The sequence below is a fragment of the Monopterus albus genome, unplaced genomic scaffold, assembly GCF_001952655.1.
Source record: "Monopterus albus unplaced genomic scaffold, M_albus_1.0 scaffold266.1, whole genome shotgun sequence".
NCBI classification, from domain to species: Eukaryota; Metazoa; Chordata; class Actinopteri; order Synbranchiformes; family Synbranchidae; genus Monopterus; species Monopterus albus.
Window position 1 is genome coordinate 144,357 of NW_018128146.1, and position 14,299 is coordinate 158,655.

General features: G+C 43.5%; 2 protein-coding genes across 2 annotated transcripts in view; both read right to left on the reverse strand.

Moving 5' to 3' along the window:
* The window catches only part of LOC109972693 (acetylcholinesterase collagenic tail peptide-like), a 7,901-nt gene extending 4,672 nt beyond the window's left edge, over positions 1-3,229 (reverse strand). Inside the window, exons 1-6 of the mRNA XM_020621726.1 lie at positions 3,146-3,229; positions 2,361-2,450; positions 1,703-1,815; positions 1,367-1,408; positions 1,180-1,206; positions 934-1,005 (exon numbers count right to left, since the gene is read on the reverse strand). Of these exons, the coding sequence (XP_020477382.1) occupies positions 934-1,005; positions 1,180-1,206; positions 1,367-1,408; positions 1,703-1,815; positions 2,361-2,430 (324 nt within the window). The 5' untranslated portion in view covers positions 2,431-2,450; positions 3,146-3,229. The remainder of the gene's footprint in view (positions 1-933; positions 1,006-1,179; positions 1,207-1,366; positions 1,409-1,702; positions 1,816-2,360; positions 2,451-3,145) is intronic.
* A 1,043-nt stretch (positions 3,230-4,272) lies between these two features.
* The window catches only part of rif1 (replication timing regulatory factor 1), a 27,540-nt gene continuing 17,513 nt past the window's right edge, over positions 4,273-14,299 (reverse strand). The window contains exons 22-36 of the mRNA XM_020621694.1: positions 14,269-14,293; positions 13,897-14,183; positions 12,905-13,107; positions 12,266-12,359; positions 12,034-12,165; positions 10,832-10,974; positions 10,655-10,744; positions 10,507-10,561; positions 7,140-9,794; positions 6,927-7,055; positions 6,741-6,827; positions 6,059-6,171; positions 5,828-5,978; positions 5,603-5,732; positions 4,273-5,182 (exon numbers count right to left, since the gene is read on the reverse strand). Of these exons, the coding sequence (XP_020477350.1) occupies positions 4,884-5,182; positions 5,603-5,732; positions 5,828-5,978; positions 6,059-6,171; positions 6,741-6,827; positions 6,927-7,055; positions 7,140-9,794; positions 10,507-10,561; positions 10,655-10,744; positions 10,832-10,974; positions 12,034-12,165; positions 12,266-12,359; positions 12,905-13,107; positions 13,897-14,183; positions 14,269-14,293 (4,593 nt within the window). The 3' untranslated portion in view covers positions 4,273-4,883. The remainder of the gene's footprint in view (positions 5,183-5,602; positions 5,733-5,827; positions 5,979-6,058; positions 6,172-6,740; positions 6,828-6,926; positions 7,056-7,139; positions 9,795-10,506; positions 10,562-10,654; positions 10,745-10,831; positions 10,975-12,033; positions 12,166-12,265; positions 12,360-12,904; positions 13,108-13,896; positions 14,184-14,268; positions 14,294-14,299) is intronic.

Below are 14,299 nucleotides of genomic sequence, written 5' to 3' on the forward strand. Positions count from 1 at the left end.
GTGTTTATGTATAAAGCCAGGAACAATTTATTACCTGGTGGAATTCAAAAACTATTTAATGAAAGGGAAGGGGGATACAATCTAAGGGGTCAGTTAAATTTAAAAATTCATGCTATACGTACAACCAAAAAAAGATTTTGTATTTCCATAAGTGGGGTAAAACTATGGAATAATTTAAGTATGGACATAAAAAACAGTAAGAAAATTGATGAGTTTAAACGCAGATATAAAGGTATGTGTCAATCAAGATATGGGCAAGAACAGGCTTAATGATAATCAGATGGGAGTGTGGATGTAGAATATATATCCATGTAGTAATACTGCTTGCAAACCAATGATGATAAGATGATGTTAGGGGGTAGGACTGGATAAGTCTAACTTCTTCCTACTTCGTTCAAGCATGTACTAGGTATAAGCAAATTGAAAAGATTTTTTGTGGATATGTCTGGAATTATGTGTGATTACATACTGACTGTTGTTACATGTTTGAAAGAATCAATAAATCAAATCAAATCAAATCATGGTAAAAAGACTGTGGGCCATAGGATCCTGAGATTCTAAAAAGCTAGGGGAAGTTTAACAGACAAACTGGATTTCTAATGGGAGAGGTTTTAAAGAAATATCCTATAATAATATTCCAGCTGCTGTAAAACACATCTGTGCGAGAACACTAATTGACACTAGAACAACACTAATGATTTGCACTGGTAGACGAAGGACGGCTGGGTGACAAGACTAAACAGGCTCAGTACACACGTGGAACACTGCACTGACAGCAGAGAGGAATCACATCCTAATGATAAAAAGACTCAATAAAGACATTTTTCTTTGTTTAAATATCCAAACTAGATTCTTTTAAATTCATATTATACCAGATGTCTTTTACATGTAAGATGCTTTGTGGGTTGACAGACGGTAAAGTGTTTCTGTGACCTTTGGACCTGGCTGTCCCATGGCTCCTTGTGGTCCTGGTTCTCCCTCAGCACCCATCGCACCAGGCTGTCCCTGAAAGACGCACAGCGCGACCTTTCACAGCCTTTTTCTCACATAGTATTCTTTACAATGAACAATATAAAAGACAGAAAATGGTTAAAGAAGAGCCCCATGCTCACTCAGTCGCACATGCAGCATGACAGTATTAAAAACCTTCGAGTGCACGTTTGAGTGTGTTACAAGTACCTCAGGACCTCTGCGTCCTCTGCAGCCCTATAAACACAAAGACAGTTCAATTGTAGTGCAAAAACACATTATAATAGAATTTATTGATACAGTATGAAGACATAATGAATGGGTCTTAATGTTCTGCATTTCACTGCATAATATTTATGTTTCTTGTTTTGCTGCTCATACTCAAGGCCAGTCATACCTTTTCCCCTTTCAGTCCAGTGAGGTGTTCCGTTATATCAACCTGAGGAGTTAAAGACACATCAGTCATTTCATTTTAGGTCTGCATGTGGTTTTGCTTGTGGTAACTATTGAATTCTTTTAAAACTGTTTTATGTACACATTTCAAGCTCAACACCCATATGTGTAGGACTTGAAATGTTCAGACTCTGCCCACACCTAGTGGTAGTATCATACAAGGCATAGCAGTGAAGGCTGTAAATCCTACACACAGAGGCTTCAGCTGAGCTGGACTTCAGTTCTCTCTAGATAAAGCAATGCACATGTGTGTGACTAGGACAGAGAGAAAACTTATCACCATCAGCTCTGCTTTCCGTTTGACTGGGGGAAATAACGGAGGTGGAAGAGGAGAAAAGAAGAAAGGTTCACATTTCTCAGCTGACCACTTGCTGCTTCTGCTCAATGGAAATTCTACAAAGACAGACAAAGGTAATAACTTTAGTGAAACTCTAGTGACCAATTAATATTTCACTAAGCTACACACACACACACACACACACACACACACACACGTATCACAGTTAGAAGAAAGGATTAAAAGACAGAGAGGAACTGTGATAGACTGGCGACCTGTGCAGGATGGAACCCGCCTCTTGCCCAGTGCCAACTGGGATTGTCCTGGGGAGGGTCCTTACCACCTGACACATGCAAATGGTTCATATAAAGCACAGAATAAGGCACCTCCAGGGAGTTTATGTGCAAGCTCACCTTGGTTACAGGTGTGAGGAACATGTAGAACCAGAGAATAAGCTAAATTAAAACTGCACTGACAATGGATTCTATGATAGAAGCAGAAGAATTTCCTGTATCTGGGGTTGATGGGCATTTGAGTGTAACTGTGTTTTAGGCTGCTGGAGGTGAAGCAATCACCCAGACTCTGAGACCTGTCTTTAATAACCTCACCATGCAGTTGTTCATGGGAGGTGGTTTGACCTCAGTGTTGTGTCTGTACTCACTGGCTGCGAAAGTAGCTGGCTGCAGGCAGCTGAGCAAGGCCGTCCATCCCAGAACCAGCAGAGTCAGCATCTCCTCTCTGCCTGCAACAACTTCATGCAAAAAGAACCAAAAGGTGTGTACATCCATTCACTGCAATAAATAATATTTGCACTCATGATTGACAAGTTAATCAAACGATGAAAAATAAGATCTCCTTTAATGTGTTTACTCAGGCTTTGTTTGTTATTGCAATTTATCTAATGAGCAGCCCTCACTTCAATACATTAACTCCGACTGCTTGAGAATGTGCAAAGACCTCAGACAATGCATCATTAAACCCTAACGCAGTAGACAAGCAGGGATTTATCAGCGCATACAGCTGTGCATATGCAAGCTTGAAAAACACCACCTTCTTGCAGAGCAGTTCTTTCAGACATTTCATTCTTGCTCCATTCATACTTCAGTGAGACCCCTGAAGCTTTGTCTTACAGCACAATGTAAGCTGTGTTGTAGTGAACAAGTGTGCAGAAAGACCAGTTTTCTTACAAGTAAATACATTAAGTCTGTGAGAGGAGAATCTAACCTCCAAAAAAATGTAACTCTTGTTTAGTTTGCACGTCAGAATCCGAAAATGTCTTGGCTCCTGAAACAATGCAGACAGATCACTCCAGTCAACAACAAGGTGGATTAAGAATAATTCTCACCAACTGTTGAAAGCCAAAGACTGCCAACTCAAATCTTACTTCCCATAGTTCAGACATCAGAGGTGCTGTTCACATGCAGTGGAACATGCGCCGTGCCTCACCTCAGTGCGTTTTCTCTTCACAGCGCTGTGTGGAGGTTCTCGTCCGTCCTGCAGCGATGTCTGTTGGAGCTGCTCCTCTTTCTGGTCATCATCCAGCAGCCCAGTTTGCTAAGCTTGCACACAGAGTTCAACTTGCCTCAATAAACTGTGGAAATGCAACGTAGCCTCTGGCAGAGCTCTGCAGAAATAATCAGATAATTACTTCCACACTGAGCCAAGGAGAAGCCTGCTCATGCTGGTGAGCACGGAGCAGTGACAGGAGTCGACAGCACCTTCTGACACACTGGATTAAATGACCATTAGTGTATTTCCATACACATTTGGCCAACTTAACCACAGTGATATCAACCTATTCTATTTCTATAAACCCGGTTCTGATTCAGAGACCTGACCCAGAGAACAAGCTATGAACATGATCGATGTCACTTCTAAATAAGTGGCAGTTCGACTTTTTTTCCTAGCAGCTTTATGTACTAAAATAGTTCCAGTTTCAGAAAATGTGGTCTTTGAACGCTCACCTTGCTGAGCATGCTGTTAGGTTGGCGGCGCAACAGGTGGTACTCTCAGCTTCAACAGCGCCGTTTCGGCTCGATGGGTTTTCCCAACTCCAACACAAAACAGAGCTCAGAATTCACAGCACCACATAAAAGGTTAATTAAAAAAATGTGCACCAACACAATTGGAAGCAAGACAATTAAACCTGTTTTTTAGCAACTAACTCCCTAATGGTGATCATTCTTTCTGTGCAAACATATAGAAGCTGTGAAAACAGGGAATTAAAGTTTCCTCCACTTAATCAGAAATGTTTGTGAAGTTACTGTGCTCTGCTGTCACATTCAGGCAACCATGTCTCACAATACCTGCATTAGTGTGAACGCAGCAGTGGAGCCAGACTGAATACACACACACACACAAGCTACTGGATTCTGTCACTGCACAGCCTAACTATATACAAAAGAGCATTTGTGTTTTGATAAACCATCCATTTAACTTAAACAGGGACACCAACACTGTCAGTGACAAGCCACTTGTACAGCACACACATGTGAAATGATCAACTGTTATTTAAAATGTTATGAGCAGAAATAGATTCCCTTTGTTAAGCAAAAAAAGGTTAAAACTGTAGCTGCATGTTGGAAAAAAATTGCTTCTTTTATTGAAGTATTTAAACCCACAAATAAAGATGAAGTACAGACTGTTCACTACCATTACATTAGAAATGCAGTAAAACTGAGATCAAAGAAAAGCTTTACAAAGACATTCCTCAAAATGTTCAAAAGTGATGAGCTGTAAACAGCTGCACGAGGGAATGAAGTGAGGACAGAAACCTTATGTACAAAGGCTGAAGTGTCAAAAGCACGTGGAGTTTCTTTCTTCAGATATTTGTCATCCCTAATTGCAGTTGCAGAGAATACTACTGTTGGTGTTTCTTCTTTTGACAGATTAAAAATGAGAATGTGCTTCTCTTTCAGTTTTCTTCAAATTGTATAAAAAGCTAAAGCTTGAAGTTAAAAAAAAATGTGCTGCTAGCACGTATTTAAAAAAAAAAAAAATCAAAATCAAAGGTAAGGAAAGTCCAAGTCACATTGAGTTAAAAGCATAAAATGATTTTTAATTTGAACACGTCCAACTAAACGAAGCCCACGGGGTAAAAACATTTTCTTTGCTGCAGCGTCATCTTTTCATGTGCTTCTCAACACCAGTTCAGCTGTCTGGTCCAGCAACAACAGCGGTCTCCTCAGAGCCCGCCATCTGTCTGACAGAGGCGCGACTGCAGCTCGACCACCAAGCGCCGCATCATGCCTCCTAACTGATCGTGCATCAAAACAAGCTGCTGCGGCGAGCAGCCGCTGAGTTCTAGTGGCGTCATCCTGCAGGTCAGCGCCTCCACCTGTGACAGCAGCCTGTCAGGCTGCAGCTGTCCTTCAGGTTGCTGCTGCTGTCCTGTGGCCGCCAAGTCAGGAATTTCATTCCTGGAACAGTCCTGCTCCGGCTTCTCATCGACAGGAACACACTCGTCCACCACCAGCTCTGTCGCTGCAGATACAGAGACCCTGCTGTTACCACAGCCAACAAATAAGCCCCATAAAACCAAATATACTTTTAAGCTTCAGTTTCTGGGTAAAACCAAGATATTCATTAATGAGCAACCTCTGGACCGAGCCAGCAGCTGCCCCCTGATGCTAATCTGAGAGGTGCCTGGCTGTAGCTCCTACCTGTGTTATCAAACTCTGCAAGGAAACATGTATTTTTCCAAAATGTCAAACTATTGTTTAAACTGAATATGTGAGATGCAGACTTAACATCTGTGATAATAATCATATTTCTACAGTGAGATGGAATTTGGCATCACAGACTTGACCACAGAGACGCTTATTTTGGTGGCATTTTTGCCCTCATTGAAAAAGTCATCTTGAAACAGTTAAACTAGCTGAAAGAGTCACAGTTGCTACACACCTAGTGTTTCGCCTGAAGTTTTCTCCTTCTCCTCATCCTGGTTTTGAGGAGCACTGGTCTCCTCCAGTTCAGAGGTCATCATCTCTGTTTCATCAAAGCTCTTCAGCTCGTCACCGCCTCGTCCTTTGCACTAGAACGTCACAGTTCAGATATCAATGAGAATTTTGCCTTTATATTTGAGTCTGACCTGTCTGATCTCAGCCCCCCTAACCCCCTGGACGTTACCTGCTGTTCGTAGACTTTAAGTGCCTTCTTAACATTGGAAATCTTTGGGGAGCGAATTGGCAGAGTCTTGATTTCATTGGGAGTTAGAGCACTGAGGTCACCGACCGTTTTGATGTTTCTGGCTCGAACGAGCTGCCCAAAACCGCGAGACCTGTGAGCAGAACAAACAGCAGTAAAACAGATGCACCTGATCTGACCACTTTTAAAAACTTGTTAATTTAGGTTACTTACATGTTGGAGGATATCTTAGGCAGCACAGCTTCGACAGGTGTGGAGCAGCCAACCAGTGCAGGGTAGATACAGTCTCTGGAGACGAGTCGAGGCTCCTGGCTCATTTCAGAAATCTGGAAAGAGCTGGACTATTAGGGCTAACACCGTCCACATGAAAACTATACAACTCTTCATTTTTATATTGAAAGATGAACACATGTAAGTGAAGAGTGCTGCTCGCATTGATACAACTGGAGGATTATCATCCAGTTCTCCAGATCATGGTGTTATTTTAGAGATGTGTGTTTAGCAGACCTCTGCTGGAGGCTGCTACTAGCATGGCACACCTCAAACTGACTGAACTGTTGGCAGTCAAGTTTGGCATTATGGGTAATGTAGGCACCAGGTTTAGACAAGAAACGATGTGTGGAATAAAAATGTTATAACCGATTCTGCTGCATCAACTTTCCTTTTATCTCTTGACCACGAGTCTTAGTAGTGCAAATGATAAATCAATGGAGTACTGTTTTGGTTCACACTAGTAGGCATCTATTTTGGAAAACCTACAAAGAGGACAAACACCACTGGCTGATGTCACTCTCTGCATCCGGGATGCATAAAAAGGCCCTTCTTTACTAACAAGTTAGGCAGACTGTTTCCTTCTTTTAGATCTATTTTGTCAAAGTGTCCAATGAATCCCTACCAGGCACTTTTTGGAGCTCTTAAAACTCGGGCTGTGCAGATTTCTGGGACTCAGGATGAGCGAGCGCTTTGTTGGGGTAGAGACACACTAGGAACAGAAGACAGTTGTGTTAGTTTGACAAAGAACCGGTTTGGCTCATGTGGATCTGATGCTGTCAATTGATAATGATGTTGGCCTCATTCATACCTTAGGATGAGAGTTACTGCTAACTTTCGATTTTCGTGGGGAGATGGTTCTGACAGCAGGGCTGCGACGATCTATGTCATCTGCTGTTTCCTGTTGCTGGATTGGATTAGCAAAAGAGACGCGCCTCGACTGCAGAGGTACCAGAGAAAACAGTTACTTTTACTGACATTACAGACAAATGCTGGTTTTATTTAAAAGAACATTGCGACTTACTTTGACAAGAGGCGAGGGAGTCTCATCCTCTTGTTGTCTCTTCTGGCCCTTCTTAAGAATACTGCTGGATGGGGAGACTGAAGGAGACCAGGTTCCTTTGATCTTGCCACTGATGGGGCTTTGTCCAACATCTGGAACCATCACAGCCTCGAGACCCTTCTGTTTTGCTGGAGAATCCTGAGAAACATCTTTGCTTGCAGACTCCGAGACATTACAAACACCTGTCAGAATGACATCATTTTCAGTGTTGGCAGTCCGAGTTTCAGTTTCAGATGCAGACTCTGAGACTTGCAGTGCTTCAGTTATCTCATCAGGGGGCACCAGTGTGTCCACAGCAGACACCACAGATGGGTTACAGGGCAGCTGGTCCTGAGCCCGCTTGTTACTTGTGCCAGACTCTAGCATTTCCACATCCCTGGTGTCATGCGAAGAGGTATTATGGCTGCTGCTGGAGTGACTTTGTTTGTGTTTGCGAGGTGACACGCAGCTCACATTCGTGTTTTTAGTCTCAGTTTTTTCTGGAGCTTCGTGCCCTAAGGCCGCTACAGCATCAATCTCTGCCTCTACTGACAACTGTTCCTTACTTTGCTCAGCGTTACCTGTAACCTGGAGCGATTCAGAAGCCTGTACATCACAGCTTTTCTGCGAATCCTCAAACTCTGTTATACTTTTAGCTTCTATGTTCCGTGTACCTGCCTGTGGAGAACACTCAGGATCATCCTTTGCCACATCTTCATTATTAACATTTTCTTTAGATCCAAGGGCCAGAGGACTTTGAAGAGACACACGAGGCTTCCTTCCTCTCTTTCTTGGCATAGGGGAATTTTCTCTGGCCTCTGGTGATTCAGACTCTGAGGACTCCATAGTGGCGACTTGAGAAGACCTTCGTCTCGAGTACCTGCTCCTGCCTTGGGAGGACTCTGTAAATCCTGCAGTATCTAATATCTGAGAGCTCTCTGGGATTGAGCTATGATTTGACAGCTCCTCTTTTACTTTGCTCATTCTGGTCCTACCTTCAATTCTGGGCTCTGCCTGATCGATAGGTGGCTCCGTGGTCTGAGAGTTGGACTGACTCTGGATTCCTAATGGGTCCTTGCTGTCCATTTTGTCTGGTTTGCTCTGCCGTCTGCGCCTACCTGGCGACTGGCTTTCGAAATCAGACTGCGAGTCTGACTGCAACTCAGTTTGGCTGGATTCATGCACTCTGGTGCCTCTCCTTTTGTGTTCAGGTTGACCCAGGAACTCCTCTGAGCTGCTGTACCATTTGGTCTTTTTGTGTGCTCTACCCTGAGAGTTCCTTTGGCTCGACTCACTCTTATCGCTTTGAGCCCTCGTCCGCACTCCCTCTCTGCTACTCTCCTCCTCTGCCTGCTTACTTCTTGTGTTTGGTCTGCTCTGTGTTGAGCTCGACTTTGGGGAATCACCTTTAGGCTCCTCTCCAGAGCGTCTCTTTTTGAACTGGCCGCATTTCTCTTCCCATTCCACAGGGTCTTCCCCAGGTAACAGTGGTCTGACCCTGTGGCGTCCAGACCGTCTAGGTTCACCTGGAGAAGTCTGGGTCACAGACGATTGAGAACCTTCCACAGCTGGTTCAGATTCCTCCTCTTGGCTTGAGTGTTTCGTTTCCTCCAATGTGGAAGCCACTGTTGTACTCAAGTTCTGCTGTACATCACACTGGGTGTCCCCCGTTGTCTCACCGAGCAATCCAGGCACCAGAGATCCAACTCTGTAGCTTTCAGACAATGTGGGTCCATCTGGAGAAATCTGGGCCACAGAGGGTGGAGAATCACTCAGAGTTTCTTCAAATTCCTCTTCTTGATTTTCCTCTAATGTTGACTGTGTACGATTCTTGCCCTGCATTTCAACTGGGGTGTCTGGTATAATACATTCGTCCTCTGTTGAGTCACTGGGCTGTTCAGGTAGCTGAGCTTGTATTCTGCTGGATGCAGAGCGTCTGAGTTTGCCTAGAGACGTCAGGGTCTCACAGGATTGTGAGTCACCGAGATTCTGTTCAGTTTCCTCTCTTTGGCTTGAGTGCATTGTTTCCTCTGATGTGGAAGCCATTCTTGTACTCCCATTATCCTGCAGCTCAACTGGAGTGTCTGGGATAACACCTTCATCCTCTGTTGAGTCACTGGGCAGTCGCTCAGTCAGCCTTACTGGCTCACTTTTTGTCACAGAGTCTTTTGGTCTTCGTGGGGACTCAATGTTCACAGGATGCTGCGAGCTAATTTGTCTTGTCTGAATGGACTGGGAATCCTGACAGTTTGAACCAATGGATGTCTGGGAAGTCTGGGAGGGTGGTGTCTTGATGGTGGTAGAACTTTCTTGGCTACTGGAGGCCTTCATGTGGGGACCTGTGAATGAGGCTGCACTGCTAGGACTGGCAGGCTTTCCTCCAGAGTACTTCTCTAGTGTGATAAAGTTCTGACGACGACTGTGCCTGAGACTTCTGCCTTCTTTAGACTGCACGTCTGTGTCTTTTGCTCCGTCGTCACTCTTGGTGTCATCTTCCATGGAAACATCCGACTCTAGGGACACCTCCTCCTGTTGGTCATCTACCACTTTCTCTACCAGTTTGGGGCTAACACAGTCTTTAGTATCTTTTGCTTGAACCTCAGGATGCTCCTTATGTTCCACATCTTCCTGCTGTACCTGAAACAAACCAAAGTAATTAAAAAGAATGTATGTAGTACAATTACAGATGAAGGCACACAGAGGTGCTTTACAAGTGTGAATATGCAGAAACCTAAGTTCAGTGACTTGTCAAAACACACCAGTAAACAGGAAAGCCTGAAAGTGTCACTGAATCCTTTAATACATTTTCAGTCGTGGTGACTGAGATGATTTCTGTTTTCTTAGCTCCTAAACGTTATGGTACCCAATACTAGGTGGGAGAGAAACGGTATTTCGATTTTCTGTACGTCCTGCACATATGGTGAATTGACAAAATCCTTGAACCTTGAAGGTGCAGATGATAAATGATCAATTTTATGGTGCAGCGGAAACACATCCACGCTGACTTGTGAACAGCTCAACACGGCTCCACCACGCACAGCTTGGTGGGGCTGCCCCGTGCTGATGGAAAAACACCACTGGAGTATGTGGCCTGGTTAGAAAGACATCTGAGGTGCTGCCACCCCAGTCCTGACCCAAATAAGCACTGGAATAGGACTGATGGATGTTCTGGCTTCTGTTATTAACCTGGAGGTGTTGAAATTAATTAAACACTGAAACACCAGTTGTAATCAGGCCCAAAAAACATGTGGGTTGTGTTGGCAAAGTCTAGAAGGCAAAGAGGAGTTTTTTCATTCATACTTGGCAGAATGAAAAAACAGGACACAAACCCCTGGCAGTGTTTCATTACCTTGCCAGGAGCCTCTTCAGTAAGCTTGTCAGCTTGTTTTGTTGGTAGTTTCTCCCTGTAGGAAAAAATGGTGAGTTGTATGAATGCAGTTTTTTTTTTTTTTTTTTTTTTACTTGTAACTGAGTATTAACAGACACCCAGAACCTACAGAGAGTCTTCCTGGCTCTGGGTGAACTGGGTGAAAATCGTTGTATCTAAAGAAGCATCAAGGTTGTTGTACATGGCAGGGATGTCAACCCTGTGGCAGGAAAAACACAAAACTGTCAACATGGACACTTTAAATACATTTTATTTTGATGGACTGCAAGAAAAAGACAAATCTGACCGTTTAGTCCTTTTAATTTCCTTCTGATGCTCAGTCAACACTCTCTCCTTCGTCTCGGGAGGAATGAAGACAAAGTCGACAGAGGATTCTTCCTCTAAAACCTTTCTGCGGGGAGGTTTGGGAGAGCCAAAGTCCAGCTTTGTCTGTAGAAGGACACAATGGAGACCAGTTATACAATGGTGGGATAATCAGAGGCATTGTAAATCACACTGCAGCATTTTAAACCGCTTCAAATGTCAAGTGTCTCTTGAATTTGCCCTGAATGTGTCTGAAGGAATCTTCCACATCTTTCTCTTAAGAGTTTATTGTTCTTCAAACTAGTCATGGTGTCACAACAAAATTTTAACACACCAGATAAAGACATTTCAGAGTCTTTCACAAGTCAAATTTGTAAACCTGCACCCGCCAAGCTCTGTCATGGACCCACAATTATTTTCAAGTTAAATCCGGACCTTACAAGTTAATATCAGGCCCGTGACCTAACCCATAAAAGGTACACTAGACTTGGCCAAATGTTCTTACAGATACTCTGCCATTGACTGACCCGGCACCTGTGTTCACGCACCTGTGGACGCGTTTCCTCTGTGACCAGGTGCCTAGTAGCAAATATTAAAGCTTTTAGGGACTCTTAAAAAAAAAAAGCAGCAAAGATAACGTTATTCTCACCGTCTGTAATCGCTCTGAATTTTCTCCCATATGTCCAACACCGCCTTCAATGATATATTGCCCGGAATTTTTTCCCCCCTGCTTTTAGGTTATCCAGTTTGATCACTTGATGACAAGCCTATGTCAACATCTGATCCACAACGTCCTACGTAGCCTGATGTGAGTTGAGCAGTCAAAGGTTGTGTCACAGGATTTCACAAATAAATAGATGGCATCATCTAATTTTGCTTGATAAAATTACACTCATATGTTTAAAACAACCGGCTTTATTGTTTCACCTGTTGCATTTAGTTTACTCTTACCCATACCTGCAAGTTAAAGAACCTTTTTTTTTTTTAATCTGTTGCACATAAGCTTAGCAGGTTACCTACTGGACACCCCAGGTACCCAACCTGTTTACGCTGTCTTCTTCCTGCTCACAGTCTTTGTCAGGTTTGAGATTTTCAGTAACAGTATTGTAGTGGAAGGTGTCACCAAATTTATCTGACACTGTTGACACAAAGTCCCTCAGGGTCTGGTTTCCAGTCTGTACTTACAGAAACTGGCTTGGAGGTCTTTGAGGAGCTCTTGTCGTTCAGTTCAGCAGCCTTTCCCAACAGCGAGTCCCTCTTCCCTAAAAAGGAAAGTGGCATCCCACTGAGCTTGGTCTCCAACTGGGAACTGTCACTCTGGGGGGGGAGGAAAAAAAAAATTAGATTCACAGGCACAGTGAGAGTAAATAGGTAAAATTACAACTAACACAAACACAGGATGTTCATCACAACTCACAGAAGATGGTTCACTGAGCTCATCAGGAACAGTGACAACCTCAAAACTGGGAAGAATGATTGGAGTCTTCTGCTTCACTTGGCTCAGTATTGGTCTGTGTAAAGAAAATGGCAACACTGAAAAGGATCCAATACATTTTGTTATTATATGCAACCCTGATTCAGAAAAAACACAATCACTTGGTGTCCTCAGTCCCTAAACGCCTTTTAAGTGTTGTGAAAAGAAACGGCAACATCACAGCATGGTAAATGTTTTACTGTCCCAACTTCTTATGGAAAGTGTTACAGGCATCAGAACTGAACTGAGTGTTTATTCTGAACAAAGCTGATGAGGGTTCACATCAAATAATGTGCTGCTGTCTTGTTTTCAATGTGATACAGGAGCACATAATTCACATATTACTGTTTTCAGTTTTTACTGTGATTCTGATCTGGAGTTGTAGAAGTCAGATTTTGTTATTGACTGAAGGAAGAAAGTGCCATTTACAGGACTGGCATGAAGTGAGACATACAACACACTGAGAACTGTCTCTATAAGAAGATCAATTGTCTACCATCGAGTTCAGATGTACCAGATGCAATAATCTGTCAACATGAACACACACACACAGAAAAGCAGCATTAAAAATAAGACTTTCACCTGATCTCATCAGGGTAGGTGAGGCCGACTGAGTTGGCGAAGGTGGAGTTCCAGAACTGGGCGACTGAAGTGCGGAGCTGCTTGTTCTTGTGGGGAAACAACACACACAGCAGAGGAGAAAGCAGAGCCAGGAGTTCGTCATCGTAGGCCAGAGTCGAGCGGCTCTGCAGGCAGCAGAGAACCTCCCCGAGAAGCTTCTCCAGCTGGAGGCAGCAGACGCAGAGAAGGAAACGTCTGTAAACTTAGATGATTAAACTCCTCTACAGCTGCTACAGTTACTTGCCATCGTGACCATTACAAACGCAATTACTTCAAACATCACTGAACACAAACTTCACATTGTACGTAGGTGAATTTAAAGGAGCAAAGACATTGTGAAACCATAATGACAAACAAGCTAGCTGTCATAAGCACAAAGTAACATGTTAACTGTAGACCTGGTACTTTTAGGATGGATGTGGAGTCTCACCATGGGACCCCAGAACACTAGAAACTTAAAACTTCCTGCAGCTTTCTCATTTGGAAGCTGGCTGCACCGAAAATGATGTTTCAGCTATTTGAACTCTGGACTGCTGTCTGTCTGAACCACATGGGCTCATGTGCAACCATGACTGACAGCAAGCACAACACTATTTACCCAGTTTAATTTCTGAACTTCTGGTTTTCACCTTTTGTCGACCTTGCTTTACCACCAAAGGTCATTGTGTTTTATCATTTAGTAATAGTGTGTACTATGTAAATTTCTGAACTGTATCTTATATGCAGCTCTTCACAGCACTTAAGTATCTATTCTTAAATAATAAATATAATATTAATTCCTCCTTAATATGCCAGTTTGTTCTGAATTAATCCATTACTTGTTTGGTCTATAGAATATCACAATGGTGAAAACCATCCAAAACCCCGGTCATAACAAAGAAAGGAAACAAATCCTCACAACTAAGGTAAAACCAGCTGAATTGTTGACTATTTGGCTGCGATACAGAACCCACCTTTGACAGAACTGGTGAGGTGAATTTGGGCGGCTCGCTGGCTGCTTGTTGGTAGAACAGGGTGAGAGGCTGAATGAGAGAAGCAAGCGCCTCCTGGACTGCGTTGGCGAGGATGAGGTTAGTGAAGAGCGCAGACAGAACGGATACCAGAGCCATTCCTGTGGCCTCAGAAGCCTCAGGGGCCTCCAGATAAACCTCTAGACACTGTACCAGCAGGGCCTGGAATGTGGACAGGTTCCCCAGGGCCTTACTCCTTTTCTTCATCCAGTTTCCAGGAGTGTGAGGAGCTGGAAGAGACACAGGTGAACAGCAAGTTATCCAAGTGTCTCTTAACGATGAAGACTGAAATAAGTTTAGGTGAAGTTTTCTTACACTTCAGTTTCTGTTGAAAATGAGTCGTGTA